We start from the raw sequence: 16,766 nt of genomic DNA on the forward strand, positions 1-16,766 counted from the left end.
AGTACTCTCAGCTGCATTCCTCATTTGTCTGCATGTGGTGCTACATTATACTCCCATGCTGTATGACGACTCCATTGACATGGGATGTGAGGTCAGCTTGACGAATGTCACATGGTGTCATTAAGCACTTCCCCTCAACCATGCTCCTATCTGGGAGTCAATTATATATATTCTGTTAGACCCTGTAGTTGGTGGTACAGTGGTGACAGCTGTGCACTCACTGAGCAGTATTAGGAAATTTAAAATGGGGGCAGAAAGTAGACCCAGGACAATGAGCCTGGAGCACAGGCACTGTGTAAATATACTGAAATAGCATTTTTACAACCTGTGTAAAGTACATTACTTAATACCATTTAAAATTGCTTTGTAAGATTTTTGTTCAATTAGAGGGACATGTTTTTTTTTCCCCAGAGACATTACACTGTACAATGCTTACAAGGTGTTTTTCCACCGAACACCATAGTGGTCAATGAATATCTTCTACTTATCCTATGGTTTTACACACCTTCACTTTGCATCAGAGTCACAAATGTTGGGAGCTGCATTCTGATCCACAAGTCTTCAGGAACTTCTTGAAATAGTATTTGTCATGTACCATCATCATTTATATAGTGCCAGCAAATTGCATAGCTATTTACAATTGAGAACAAACAGTAATAAACAATACTGGGCAAGCAAACAATCTGTAGTTCAATGGGAGTCAGATGCAGTTAAATCTACATATTGCATATTGGGCCAGCCAGAATGCAAGAGGTAAAAAAGGGATTGGTATGCTATGTAATCATGTCACACAGCAATGTTGGTCTGGGGTCAGAGGGTTGTTTTCTGTAAACTGTGCAGAAAGTGGTAAAAGGACAACCTAGTTAAGTTAAGAGTGGTTGAGGAATATTACAAGCTTCTGTTTGTCTGAAAAGGTGCGCTTGTAGAGAACACTTCTAGACCAGCAAAAAATCTGATTATGCAAAGGAGGGAATTGCAGAGTGAGTACAGCTCAGAACAGTTAGGCGGTATGCTATTACAACGACCAAAGTACTTGGAGAGCCAAGGGGATATATGAACCTAGGTCTCTATTACTAGCCAAAGATCACCATGTTTGTCATTGATTAAAGCTTGGCCAATTATGCAAACCACCAGATGGATTAAGGCATTCAACAAAAATACTGCATACCTTCCAATATTTTGTGTTCTAGACTTGCAAGACTAAGACACAAAAAAGCACTGCCCACTTTTTTGCCAGCTCAGCCCCATTTTGAGGTCAGCAAAACAGAGAAATTAGGAGGGTATGCTACTACAACAACCAGTAAACAAAAAAAACAAAAAAAACAACAGATTTAAACTGGGCCTCTGATTACTGTCCATATCCCGCTCCACTACTGAGCCATCTGGTGCTTTTATTAGTTGAAGATACTATCCATTACTTCAACCAATCTCTTGCATACTTCCCCATCATTTAAAATTGCAAATTTGTGAAACAAACTCCGAACCGTTTGCGGTCTGAAGTGATGGAAAAGGGTGGTATATGAACAGATATTAACAAAAACACAAATCTTTATTCTAATTTTACTTTTTAAACAGTTCTAAAAACAATATTTTTTTCAATGTTCCAAACTTTAGTATTAGAAATTCCCCTCACATCCAATGGGTCTATACAGATGCCTGCTATAAAAGCACTGCTATGGATAAACCCAGGAAAAAGGGCACTTAATGCTCTTAATGGCTGCAAGTAAAATGAACAGTAAACAAAAAAAGTAAACTGGCATAATATAACAGTACTGTTGATTTTGAAGCAACATCTGTATGAATCAGGATTCTCATTCAGAGTCACTGTACTGGCCCAGTAACGCCTCAACTTCTTCCGGAAAACCCAAGCCCATCTCAAAGTGATCTTCAATGAGGGTAAGGGTGAGAGCACAGTGCATAAGATCAATGTCCTCCGCCTCACTGAAGTTTTCTTCATAAATTCCTACCAGGTGAGAATAGGACTGTGAAAGAGAGTGACATAATTGTAAATAAAGTTTTACACAAAATTAAGCTTGCTAAGAGAACACTTGTTTTACATCACATGTCTAAGATTATTTGAAAAAAGAAAAAAAAAAAAAGGGCCCTTAATTAGGCCAAACACTATACAAGTTTGGTTGGTCAGTTGGACAAAGTTAGCTAGCTACTGCAGAGTATAAGACGCACAGAAATAATCCAATTTTACTGGAACATATGAGTGGGTATGATAGGGAAAACAAAATACTTGTCAACACTCATCACTACTAGATGTAGATTAACCTCACTAACTCAAATGGATCATTGCAGTTTTGCCATTCATACTGGAGAAAAAAAAAAAAAAAAAAGATGATTCAAAATTCATGATCAATTGAATTAGCGTACTATACACAAAAAATGCTTATGCCATGCTTATTTCTTTTAAAGATAGAGGTTACCCCATACAGGATTTATACAATGCTTTGGAGGAGGTTAGAAAAGTAGATAGATCTTCATCACTTGCATATGGTGGTGCACCATCCTCTAAAAATTCTAATAGAACGAAACCTATGGAGGTGTCTTTTATATCCAAGTTCAACAATCTTTCCTATAAAATCAAAAAGATTTCAAATAATTATCCCATTCTACTACAGGACCCTATTTTAGGTGCAATTCTTCCCGACAAACCAAAAGTGGTCTTTAAAAAGAATTGCAATCTTAAAAATCTACTTGCTCCAAGTCAGATGAGAAATGTTTGTAAAAATAAGAGTAACAATGACCAAATTTCTACTTTGTGACCGCAGCTATTAAATGGTTCATATAGATGTGCCAAAACAAACTGTATTACATGTAAATTCATACAGCATGGAACTAAGGAGGTTTCTTCTTCGAACACTAAGAATAAGTTTAAAACCATAGGATTTGTGAATTGCAATACGGAATGTGTTATTTATCTTCTACAATGTAGATGTAATCTTCAATATGTGGGTAGGACCACGAGAAGAATAGTAGAGCATAGACTAAATATTCTTAACAAATTCTTGAACCATGGGGTCTCAAGACACTTTGCAATGGTCCATGATATTGACCCTTCTGGTCTTATTGTAGTGGGTTTGGAGCATGTTAAGAAGACAGAGAGGGGGGGGATAGATCTAATAAACTGTGCAAACAAGAAGTGGTTTGGATGCATAAATTGAATTCTATCCATCCAGATGGTCTTAACGAATCTATGGAACTAAATTGTTTTTTATGAACATATTGATATCATTAGTGGGGATATGATTGTATCTTTATCTGTGTATTTTACATGTATTTTCATCCACAGAGCCACACTAGCTTGTCACACTTGTCTCTTGTGATAATCGGTGTGGTTCTAAACATATGTATGATGTGATCAGCTATAAGTTATTAATATTTAAAACGGCAGACACATGAATGAGCAGGATATAAAATATGAAAGAGGGCTCATCCAGTGTCAAACAATCATAATGTGTTAAAATGGTTATCAAGACAGACTAAGAAATTAGAAATAGTCTTGTAGGGGATAGACTCCCTAAAAACATATATGACAACATACACTGATATACAATGTGCAATGAACTCTATAAGTTAACACAATCTCCACTGTCTAGACAAGATAGCTTATATACCAAGTACCACACATTACTATTTTCATTTTTTTTTTTTATATTTAAATTTATATTTATTTTTATTTTCATTACATAAAAAAATTCTCACATTCTTTATTTTTCTTTATTTTTTCATTTATATTTATTTTTTTTATTTTTATCTTTATGTTTATTTCTATTTTTATCTTTATTTCTTTTTATATTTTATTATTTTTATTTACATTATTTTATTCTTATTTATTTAATTTATTACATTATTATTTTTATGTTTTCATTATTTTGATACCATTAAGAACGAATATAGATGTATAGATTGCAAGTAGGTTGTTTTTATGAGAATATAATATGAGAAAATCATATACTCATATAGTCTATATTATATAGAGTTGGGGGATATAAGCAAACGTGTATGTATTTGTTTGTCCTTGGTAGAATTTGTCTCTTCAAGCACATACACCTATATTAACATGGCAGTATGTTGCTTGATAAAATCACGAATGGTCTAAATGTGTTACATTATATCTAATTGATTGATTGAAGTTGCAACCTATATAAAGCTCTCCTGAACTTGTAATGAGTCTGGATATTCCCTCTGAGGAAGTTACATGCTGTAATGAAACGTATTAGGGGTACTGAGCTTATGTTTTAGATGTTTTCTTTTTATTGTCCTATTTTTGCTTATTACCGTTGCCAATTGCAGATTTCTTCTGCTGGTTTTATATGTTTACACATGGAGATATATTCCCCATTTTGATCGGGGTTACTGCAAGAGTGTCTGTTTTTGAGTTTTTTTTCTTCCTCCTATCCCTGGTGTACAGCTGGATCCTAATTGCCATACATTGTGTGCGGTGTCAAACAGCATCAGCTGAGAAGCACGAATACGTGAGGCTGGATATACAGTTTACCGCCCGCACTCACCTGAGTTTCTGACTCCACAGACATCAGTGTGCTTGAAGTGGTGTGTCAGCCACGGACCCGCTTAGGTAGGCACTTCACCGTTAGTGATATTGTCTGCGGTCCAGACAGATCTCTCTCTGCAGGAGCTCCATTTGGAGGCGAGATCGGAGCGGCTCATCACTACACAGACCGAGTCAGTGAGTAGATATAACTATTTTATCACCGGTTGGATTGTTATATACTAGGGGTATGGAGTGTTATTTTTGGACACACTAAATATGACAGCTACTGGAGCTCTTTATTTATATATATATTTATCTATGCTCAGATAGAGCTATATACTGCCATCAAGACGTCACTCTATTGCAGTGGGACATCTCTCCAGTGTTTATCATCAATCTATATGATTTTTGGCACTGCATCTATGAGGAAGCCATTAGAACAGCTCCTGGATTATTCCGTTTTATTGTGCATACCACAATTTCAGCTACACCAGAACAGCTGTTTATACTACACCATCTAGTAGCGTTGTGGTCTGCCAAATCTCATGAGCTACGTTTTATACATACTTTTCTATATACATTTTTTTATCTTTTATTACTTTTTTTGAGTCACAGTGACTCAGTTATACTCATTGTCTTCCTTAATCAATGTTGATACAGCATCAATAGGCTATTTATATATGTGGTTTTGCTTTTTATGCAATAAATTTATTTAATAGTCCATTCGTGATTTTTGTTTTGTTTTTATATAATTGATATGATACACTTTAGACAGCTTGGTCTGTAGCGCTGCACTATTATTTTATAGTCAGTTTTTGGGTGGACGCAGCCACCAGTTTTTTGCAGCAGCTTGTCCTGGTCTGATTTCTACTATTTCCATCTATTTGATACTGTGAATTTATCTGATCCAGTATCTTTAGCTATATAGCATATAATATATTGGCGCCACGATAAGGGTTTTGTTTGATTTTTTATTGACACAAAAAATGGTGGAGCACTGGAACCAGATAAAGTTAAATGCAAGTTATTTTAATTAAAATCGATATAGATAAACAAGATAAGAATTAAAATATTCAATTTAATTTTTTTTTCTATATCGATATTTTAATTAGAACAACTTGTATTTAACTTTATCTGGTTCCAGCATGTCACCACCTTTTGTGTACTTGTTAGCTCCTCTGGGTCCAGATCCCCTATTGGTTAGAGCTACGGTCCAGATTATTGCAGTGTCATTTGGTCACTAGCGCCCTTTAGTTCGTTCTTCTCCAATATATGCTGTGTAGCGTTCTGAAAATATTTCCTACATCATGCAAAATCATTAAGTGCTGCAAGCGCGCCCGTCGTACGTAATTTAGCCAACCAGTCAAAACGTACGTTGGGCTGCACGTCACACCCGGAAATGGAGGGGCTTGCAGCACTTTGCTGCTCTTTAATACTATGCTCAGCAAAAACTATTGCTATTTGAACATAATAATGCTATCACTATACTAACATTCATACATATGAGATGGAATGCTGCATCTAGGAGAGAAACTAGAAAGAATACATAGCTAGATTCCATATAGTCTAGCAGCGTGCTATCAGACAGAATATAAATGAGAAATCTGCTTAGAGCCATTCCAATAGAGAAATTGAACCTTTAGACTTGTTTCAAAGGAAGAAACACTAGCCTTATGGTGTGTTGCTTCAGATTGCAATATCAAATAAGTCCTCCTCTGTTTAAAAGACTCATGCTCACCTTATTCTGTGTATGTAAATAAAAATCAATAAAAAAAAAAGAAACCAAAACAACAAATATTAAAAATAAAAAATACAAAATGAAAAACATCTAAAAAAATAAAATAAAAATGACCAATTGTTATTCACTTGGTTACATATCCCTGATAAAACGTTCTGGGATTTTTTTCTATAGAGGGTTTTCATTCCTCTCACAATTCCGTATACAGCATTTCCAACCACGTGTCCACTTACTTTTAAGGGATTGAATGATCCAGTTATCAATATGTCCATTTATTAAAATACCCTTTAGTTATAAAGGTTAATCCCTAAAATTTGGACACATGGTCTGTCAACATGTGCCAATTGGCACTACCATACTAACTACCCATTACTATCATGTGTTTAATCAAATAATTGCTCTTGTGAATAATGCTCATTGTGATTAGCCCCTCCCCCCCGGGTCCTTTTTATTTCACATTTTCTTTACTTTTCACCATACTATGGTTTTAATTGTTCGCCTATTCCGAGTAATTACTAGTGTTTTTTTTAGATTAATAATAAAAGGTCATGTTTTAATGATTACACGGTATTGTACCGGAGTGCTTTAAATGCAACTCTTACATTTAGAAAGTAGTATTGTGTTAGTTACCGAGTCTAAGCATATTGGGAATGATGAGCTATCATTTAACGGGTTTCATTTTCTAAAAAGTTTTCAATAATATAGGTTATATATTCAACCTAACGAGAATATAAATATTTTAGATATATGGATCCAAGCTGGATGTGAACTTTGTTGCAAACAGGATTACATGTAAAAAAAAAAAAAAATGTTTAAGAATGTGCCTTCTACTGTAAAAAAGTATCAAAAAAAAAAAAAGTATTAGAAGGTCCACTATATCTCCATCTCATTATAAACACTAATGAAGTACAAGTAGTTAATGTATGACAGCAGTTAATACCCTGAGAATCTAGGTAGCCTTTGAGTATTTTTGAGCAGCCGTATGTTGGTAACTCCATACAGCTGTATGAAATGATACCAATGCTAATTTAATAGTCTAAAGCAGGCCTGTCCAACCTGCAGCCCTCCAGATGTTGTGAAACTACAAGTCCCAGTCCCAGCATGCCCTTCCAGATATCAACAGGTTGTCTACTGGCAAAGCATGCTGGGGCTTGTAGTTTCACAACATCTGGAGGGCCGCAGGTTGGGCAGGCCTGGTCTAAAGAAAACATTAAAGGCAGAGGGGCGGGGGGTTAAGAGAAGTGGTTATGCCCACAAATAGCCATAAGAAACAAACATTCAGAAAGCAATGTTTTTCATGTCCAATTGTGTTTGCATATATTTAGACAGGACAATACTCACTACTCAGCTCAATCAACAGGTTGTTATACTCACCAAAGACGAGGCACTAGATCTACGCTGCTCTCTTCTCCTCCTTCGGTGGCCATGTGGCAAATCATGAAGGTAAATGCATTCAGATTTAAAAGGGCAATGCCCATTACCTCGTAGGAAGAAGCGGCAGCGGATCTTACTATGGGAGAAAAGCATAAATTAGAAAGTGAGTCAATCGTGAACAACAAATACACCAATTTCTGCAAAATTACATGCTAGCTGCAACTAGATCTATACAACACTAGTGTTTAAGGGGAGATCAGATCGGGACCTCTGATACAATTTCAGCCTTCACATCTTAAGAAACCCTAATGACACCACTGGGATTTTAAATCAAACGCCACACTAAAGAAGTGCTTAGGCACTTCTGTATTTGAAACAGACCTTATAAAGGCAGTCATGCTGTAAAAATCCCATCACTGCCAGATCCGTTAACAGCATTAACAAACTACTTAACAGAATTTATGGCTATTTTTTTCAAATGGCACTATCGACTTGGACTTTTTGCCCTATAGTTACACCTTTCAATAAATGGCAGGTAAACATTCGGCTCAAGGCAGCAGTATGTCTACTTTGATTCCTGTGACACAGGTATGGAGTGTATGTAGCTTCATTGGCCTAACACCACAATATACTTACAATGGAACATTGAAGACTAACATCAGATAAATAAGGCAGCAGAGAAGTTGTGTGGAAGATAAACGGTCTGCTTAACCAGATTTCTCTGTGGTGACCAAGGGAAAGCAGCTACAGACTAGGTTCCATTACAAATAGCAATATGTAGCTGCAGACAGAAAATGCAATTGAAGACATTAGTAATATGGAGGGCTGTGACTAAACAAGGGGGGTTGCTTTTCTTTTATTCCTTCTGTACCTTGTTTGTCAAAAAATATAGACTAAAGAACTGGTACTGTGCTAGCGCTTTTGATGCTCCCCAGATCCACAAAGCATTGAGGAGACAATGTCCAAATTACATGTGGGTTAAGTCTATCCTGGAATTCTAAATATGTCCTTCTGTAACTGATGTATTTAGCAACTAATGTTTATGCGATCTGAAATGTTGTAATATATACGCAAGTGCAGTGCTAGTCTTGAAGCATGGGGATTGACTATCATCGTGTGTATATACACATTATGGTGTTACTATGTACTGCATTTTCTGGTCTCCACGTTGGGCAATTGTTGCAATATATATTTATCTTTACTTAAATGTGGCCAGCAATTCTGATAATAAAATATATTATATATACACACACACACACACCCAGCAGTGGCATCCACCCATGCACCTAGGGGTGGTAGAACACGCTAAGCCCCCTTCTAATAAGATTCCCCACAGGTCTATGAGGGAGCAGTTTGAGCAAACTGACAGCAGGGGACTGGAGATCCCAGCATCAGACTTGCCTATTCTCCTTTATTCCGACAGGAAACCCAGAGCAGCTGCTGCTTCATTTACATAGAAAAAGCTTGCTAGGACTTAACTACGGGATCATGGGAATTTGGGTCCCACTAAATTAAAGAGCTGAAGGGATCCCTGTGTGTTCAACTCTTGAGATTGGGGTTCAAGTCTAAGCTTCTACTAGGTATTGCTGTTCCTAAACCATGTGCTACTCTGGGATGCTGGTGTTGGAATTTTATCTTCTACCAGATCCTGATATTTTACTTGACTGCTAATTTGTACTATTATTCTTAAAATACTCTGTTGCTCTGTCCATTGGGATAACCCCTGAACCTGGTGAGCCTATAGGAGTAGGCAGATTGAGTATCTGGTTCCTACCATACTGGTAATGGATATCGTGGCTGATCAGCTGGGATCTCAAGACAGAAATAACACACACCATAAAGCTAAAAGTTAACTTTACACATGAATCTGCAGCCTTCAGAGAAGGAACTAGGGTGTTGGTAACACATCTGGCTATTGTTAATGTGTTGCACAGAATCTACATATTTTGCAATAAAAATGCATCTACACATTTTGAGAAGAAACAAAAGGACTCTCATCACCCAAACTGTACCTTGGTTCTCAGTTATGTTCCAAATGTGCTTGCATTATGTGATGTCTATATGCAAATATTGTGCAAAGTACATTTATATTACGCAATCACAAGCCAATATTTTAATTAGTAGAAGTACTGGTGCATTCACTCTTGTGGCACTAAACACCCAGATGCTAACATTGTACAGCTTAGCAAGTAAATAGATTTTCCACACAGTCATTGTTGACCAACCCACACTTAACCATTGTGTTTAAGATAGTTCCTTAATATGTAGCAAGAGTTTTAATTAGTGAATTAGAGTATTTTTTGCAGACATGTGAATACATTGTGTACTACAATAATAAGCAAACCTGCTATTGCCAGAGCTGCTGTAAATCCAATCACAAACTGTGTGCAAGGATCTAGACAAAGTGTTCCTTTATCGGATTTCTATGATGGTGTGGGACCTCTTGATCCTAAACACTGAGCAGGACCTGCATATTCGTCAGTGAGTCCATGGCGCAGGGTGGTACAGTATACCCTCAAAACTAAATTCCTTTAACTCAAAACACTCCATGGCAGCCATAATGCTGGATAGATTCCCTTTCCAGTTTTGGTAGAAGCAGGTTGAAAAAAAATAAATAAATAACCCTCCTCCTGCATGGTATATAAGGTAGCAACTACTTTTCCCCATGTCAGAGTGGCTTTCCAGAGCTTTCTTCTGAAACACAAACTTTACAAGTATTTGTAGGAAACTGGGCTGCCATGGAGTATTTCCAGGAAAATAAATCAGTAAGCATGATTTCCACTTTTCCTCTTCAATCCCCCATGGTAGCTATAACACTGGGATGTACCAATGCAAAATAGGGAAGGCCACACTAAACAATGAAACAAGGCATATATGCTGCAAAATAAAGAATGAAGACATAATGATAATGAGGATAGTGAATAGTGAAGGTATTAATAGATGGCCATCTAGTTGATTTGCAAAGATTCACTACAAAATTCTAACCCTTGCTGATCAAGATGTTGACATGGCTTGTGTTGAGTGGGCACTAAAAATCTCTGGCATTACCCATTACTACAGGATGCCTGTATAACAAATTGGGTGAAATGACTTGCATACAAGAGCACCTTTCCAAGGTCTAGATGGAATAAAATGGGTGTTCTGTGTTTCTGAATCCTTCTATCCTGTACAGATTAAGGATGAGCGGGCTCGGATTTAGTAAATCAGAACAGCCCCGAACAGTGCGGAACCGAGCCGATTAGCAAAACTCAAAACGAGGCTATGACTCATATCCTGCAGTCGGCTCTTGCGATACTCGGACTCTTAAATTCCCTGCTTGCCGCTGCCATCTTCACTCGGGGATTGATCAGGGAAGGTTGTGTTTTTTTAGTGGGGTCCTCTTTCCTGGTCATTCCAGCGGTGCCGTGTCCTGCGAGTCCAGCGGTGCTGTGTCTTGCCGAGTCCAGCGGTGCTGTGTCCAGTGGTACTGCTATATATCAACGTTAACTGTTCCTGCAGTATAAAAGAATTTGTACTGCAATATATAATTACGTTCACTGTTCCTACAGTCTAAAAAAAAAATATATAATATTCATAAAAAAATATAATGGAGTACAAAAATTGAGGATAAAGTAGGGAAAGATCAAGAACCACTTCCTCCTAATGCTGAAGCTGCTGCCACTAGTCATGACCTAGACGATGAAATGCCATCAACGTCATCTGCCAAGGCCGATGCCCAATCTCCTAGTAGAAGGCATGTAAAATCCAAAAAGCCAAAGTTCACTAAAATTAGCAAAAAGAGAAAATTAAAATCAGAGAAACGTAAAGTTGCCAATATGCCATTTACGACACGGAGTGGCAAGGAACGGCTTAGGCCCTGACCCGTGTTCATGACTAGTGGTTCAGCTTCACCCAAGGATCTAAGCCCTCCTCCCCCCCCCTCTAAAAAAATTTAAGAGCGTTAAGCTGTCATCAACGACACAGCAAACAACTATGCCTTCTAAAGAGATGGCATCACAAATCCCCAAGGCGAGTCCAAGGGTGTTGGTGGTTGCGAAGCCTGACCTTCCCATCACTGTACGGGAAGAGGTGGCTCCTTCCACCATTTGCAGCACGCCCTCTGCATATGCTGGAAGGATCACCCACAGTGCAGTTACAGATTTGGCTAATGAAGGTGTCAATGTTGTACACCGGGAGGAGGATATTGATGTAGCTGGCGCTGAGGAGGAACTTGACGAGGAGGATGCTGATGTGGTTATCTTAAATGAAGCACCAGGGGGGGAAACCGTTGTTGTCCATGGGATGAAAAAGCACATCGTCATGCCTGGCCAGAAGACCAAGAAGTGGGGATGCGCCCAAGTCAAGCGCAGTGGAGACTGATTTCCGTGTTGTGCAAGGTTCTCCAGCCGGTTGAACTTGTCACACGAGAAGTCAGTTCCGGCACTGCCAGCTTGAGTCAGGTGATTCCCCTGATCAGGCTGTTGCAGAAGCAGCTGGAGAAAGTGAGGGAGGAGCTGGTAAACCATTGCGATTCCACAAAGCATGTAGCTCTTGTGGATGAAGCCCTTCGTACGCTTTGCCAGGATCCGAGGGTGGTCACTATTTTAAAGTCAGAGGAATACATTCTGGCCACCGTGCTCGATCCTCGGTTTAAAGCGTATGTTGTGTCTCTGTTTCCGGTGGACACAAGCCTACAGCGGTGCAAAGATCTGCTGGTCAGGAGATTGTCATCTGAAGAGGACCGTGACAAGCCAACAGCTCCTCCATTTTCTTCCACACCTGTGGCTGCGAGGAAACAGCTGAGATTTCATAAACGACCCGCTGGCGGGGATGCAGAGAACATCTGGTCCGGTCTGAAGGACCTGCCAACCATTGCAGGCATGTCTACTGTCGCTGCATTGGATGCTGTCACCATTGAAAAAATGGTGGAGGATTACTTTAAGGACTGTCTGACATGTCTACTTGGATGGTGTCCGCACTTTTACTGGCAGGAAAAAAAGGCAGTTTGGAAGCCCCTGTACAAACTGGCTCTATTTTACCCGAGTTGTCCCCCCCCCCCCCCCTCCAGTGTGTACTCCGAAAGAGTTTTTAGTGCAGCAGGGAACCTGGTCAGTGAGCGGCGAAGGAGGTTGCTTCCGCAAAATGTTAAGATGCAGTTCATAAAAATGAATTATCAATCCTTCAATCAAGACCAGCAATGGCCTCCAGAGACTACAGAGGGACCGGTGATTGTGGAGTCCAGCGGGGACGAATTGATAATGTGTGGGGATGAGGAAGTACACTGAAGGGGGCGAGGAATCAGAGGATGAGGATGACATCTTGCCTCAGTAGAGCCAGTTTAGTTTGTACAGGGAGAGATGAATAGCTTTTTTTTGTGTGGGGGCCCAAACAAACCAATCATTTCAGCCAGAGTTTTGTAGGCCCTGTCACTGAAATGATTGGTTTGTTAAAGTGCGCATGTCCTATTTCACCAACATAAGGGTGGGTGGGAGGGCCCAAGGACAATTCCATCTTGCACCTCTTTTTTGGCATTATGTGCTCTTTGGGGCCTAGTTTTTCAAACTGCCATCCTGTCTGCCACTGCAGTGCCACTCCTAGATGGGCCACGTGTTTGTGCCGCCCACTTGTGTCGCTTACCTAGGAGTGGCACTGCAGTGGCAGACAGGATGGCAGTCCGGCCCTTCCTCTCCCAAGATGCCACCAAATGTCTTATTCACTCTCTGATCATTTCCTGTTTGGACTACTGCAACCTCCTCCTTAATGGCCTCCCCCACTCATTTCGCTCCCCTTCGATCTGTCCTCAACGCAGCCGCAAGGCTTATCTTCCTTTCTCACCGCTCCTCGTCTGTCTCCCCCTCTACCTATCCCTTCATTGGCTCCCTTCAAGCTCCTCACTCTTACATACAAGGCCCTCACTAACTCCACTGCACCCTACATGTCCACCCTCCTCTCTATTCATGCCCCATCCCGCCCTCTCCGATCTGCCAATGACCGTCGCCTCTCTTCCCCCTGATCACCTCCTCCCATGCGCGTATCCAAGACTTCGCCCGCGCTGCCCCCCTCCACTGGAACAAGCTCCCTCCCTCTATCAGAACTTCCCCTAATCTGTCCAGTTTCAAACGGGCTCTAAAAAAACCACCTTTTTCTTAAAGCCTTCCAGTCTCCCACTTAATTTCCTACCTTTTCTTCTACCTCTTCCCTTATCCTTCTCTCCCTCTCTCCCCCGTGTCTCTGTCTGTCTACCCCACCCCTTAGATTGTACACTCCTGTGAGCAGGGTCATCTCTCCTCCTGTCCTCACCACTCAACTCGGTTCTCCAGCTATCTAGCCCCCCTCCTCGAGGACCCTCTCCCCCCCCCTGTCCCCTCTCGCTCCTTCCTCTCCCCTCTGGGGGTTTCCCTGTCATCCGGGCCCTCCCTCTCGGGCTCAGCCGTATGCAGGACCTTCCCCTCTCCCCTCCCCCTCTAGCTGTGCTTTGAGCTCACCGAGTTACTGTGCTTATTGTTTACTGTACTGTGCTGTCTCACCTTGTATTGTAACTTTGTTTGTCCCTGTACGGCGCTACGGACACCTAGTGGCGCCCTATAAATAATAATAATCAACCTTAGTCATCCAGCTACCTCGGTGCAACCTTTTGGCCTAAAAACAATATTGTGAGGTGTTCAGAATACACTGGAAATTAATGTTATTGAGGTTAATAGTAGCGTAGGAGTGAAAAAAAAAAAACAAAAAAAAAATCTGGATTTTAGCACTTTATATGCTTTTTTTTTTTTAAAAAAAAAAAAAAAACAGAACCCAAAAGCAGAACCAAAACCTTGAGTGGGGTGTTTTGGCAAAACCCATTCGAACCCAAAACCTCAAGGTAATCAGAACCCAAAACACGAAAAGTGGCCGGTGCACACCCCTAGTACAGATACATGGGAATTGCTCTCACCAAGATCAGCGAATGCAGATTTAACTTTCGACTTTTGGCTGTAGACAGAACAGCAGTACAATCTTCTGATTAATGAGGGTTGTGGTGTGACCATTGGCACAAACTCTTGCTGCAGGTGCAGAATATAAAATTGAACCCACTTAATAAATCCAAACACCCAAACCAAAAACAATAAATCATTTCAAATAATTAGTCGTATTCCACAATAGAAGGCCTTGCCAATGTCAAGAGTCACCACCACAGACCACTCCTCAGCTTCATGGGACAACTAGATGCGAGTGTATAGATGGCGGAGATCAAGTGTAGATTTGCCTGGCATGAATCACATTTGGAAAAGATGAACAATTTGTGAAATTACTGTATTAAGTCTAATGGAAAGTATTTTGGCCAGTATTTCCACATCTGTACATAAGTGATAAAAAGGTGATAGGATCCCAGATACAAGGTTTGAGAAAAATAATCAGTGCATTAGATATGGAAAGTGGCAGGGAGCCCAGTTCCAAAAACTGAAATTCTCGAATAGTGGAAAATCTCTTAATGTTCTGCACAACTATATGGGGATGCAATCCAGTTCCTGAGCTCTAATGTTTGGAAAGTAGGCAATGACCAAATCTCTCTTCAACAGCAAGTGTCGCATTTAAAAGTGTAAATGAGTCCTGTGAGTCTGGGCAATCTCTGTTTTAGTAGGAAACAATTTGGACATGGGTGCAGAACACTGGATGTATAGAGGTCTGTAATAGTGCAAAAAGTTTTGGGTAATGACAATACCCTTAAAAAAAAAAAGTTGTGGTCCTACTGTATCTCATCCCTTTAAAAACATGCCATACCCCCCCTTCAATATCAGCCTAAGTGTATTTTAACAGTCTACTTGTCAAAGAGATGGTCTTTGCACAGAAGCCTATCTTTCCTAGTAGGCAACCATAGATCCAAAGCATTCTAAATGCCTACAGTCGATTTAACCGATTCATTCCTCCTATTAAAGGTTTTAATGCTAGAATCTCCCTTAATAAGGGTCCCTTGAAGAAAGTCCTTAAAAGGCTTCTCAAAAGATGGCCCAGGAAGACACCTGAACATTGCCACTGGAAAAAATGTTTCCCAAGTAGATCAGGTCTGACACATTCCCTACTGAGTTAAGGCAAATAGGGTTCAGTTTCCAGAACCGCATATCCCTATCACTAGTCATGTTGCTAGACTGCACTGGGGAATGGTCCACACTCACTCTGGCAAGGTATTTCATAGAAGTGACAAATGAAGCCAACCTATATAAGGGTTATCAATTAGAGAATAGTTATGGTAAGTGGTGGAGCAGCTGGAAACAAAATGTTGTGTTCGGGTGTCTAAGCCTCCAAATATCAACAAGGCCCATCCAATCAGAAAAAAATATATATATATATATCCCAAACATCCCAAATACCCCTAAAATTCCCAACTAAAGTATACTTTTATCCCCCTGAAGGGTCTGCCCTAGCACACATTATGACTGTATTCAGTATGTGGGTTTTCATTCCCATAGTATGTCTGTGCTCATCTCCATACTGTGTTTGAATATTAGCTTTAAGATAGGTAATAGATAATGACACAATATCATATTACACTGTAGGTGATGTATTCGTGTTAGTCTGAAGGCTTCCTATTGTTTACTTAGGCCAACAGAGTGATAATATAATTATTGATGTATTGTTTCTGCAGACCTAGAATACACATTATCAGGTAGACCAGACTATTGTTTAACAGAAGCTATCTTTGTTGACCTAAACAGGTGATTTAACTAGGGGTAGTGTCCCCTCCTCAGTCAAAATCTAGTTAGGCAAGTGTTAGGTTTAACACACAATGGAATGAATAGTCATCATTACATTATGCTGTAACCATTTATATACAGGGCGATTCAAAAGTCGCAGTACACCCTTTTATTTCAAAAACTCTACAGGAAATTGGGAAACCGGAATACTACAGTAAGGTATGGGCGACGTGGTCTATCTTGTAAAGTATGTACCAAACATGGGCGCCATCTTGAAATCGGCCCAATTCCTGTAGAGTTTTTGAAATAAAAGGGTGTACTGCGACTTTTGAATCACCCTGTAGATTGGCAATGTAAATAGCAGGGCCAAATATACACAGTTAACCACACCTTACTGGCTACAAATGAGAAACTAATATTGTGCTTTTAGCTACATCTGTAGACAAACTAGATAATGTTTAGCAGTGTATTCACAAGCCTGACATGGTGGCTTTCTGTGTCT

At 39.8% G+C, this 16,766-nt stretch overlaps 1 protein-coding gene across 3 annotated transcripts in view; it reads right to left on the bottom strand.

Moving 5' to 3' along the window:
- Positions 1-1,530: 1,530 nt before the first annotated feature.
- Positions 1,531-16,766, bottom strand: part of LOC142138792 (putative E3 ubiquitin-protein ligase makorin-1) — a 60,515-nt gene continuing 45,279 nt past the window's right edge. For all 3 annotated transcript variants that reach the window (XM_075195743.1, XM_075195741.1, XM_075195744.1), the window contains exons 7-8: positions 7,614-7,749; positions 1,531-1,982 (exon numbers count right to left, since the gene is read on the bottom strand). In XM_075195743.1, the coding sequence (XP_075051844.1) occupies positions 1,812-1,982; positions 7,614-7,749 (307 nt within the window). In that variant the 3' untranslated portion in view covers positions 1,531-1,811. The remainder of the gene's footprint in view (positions 1,983-7,613; positions 7,750-16,766) is intronic.

Source organism: Mixophyes fleayi, chromosome 2 (genome assembly GCF_038048845.1).
Source record: "Mixophyes fleayi isolate aMixFle1 chromosome 2, aMixFle1.hap1, whole genome shotgun sequence".
Lineage (NCBI taxonomy): Eukaryota > Metazoa > Chordata > Amphibia > Anura > Limnodynastidae > Mixophyes > Mixophyes fleayi.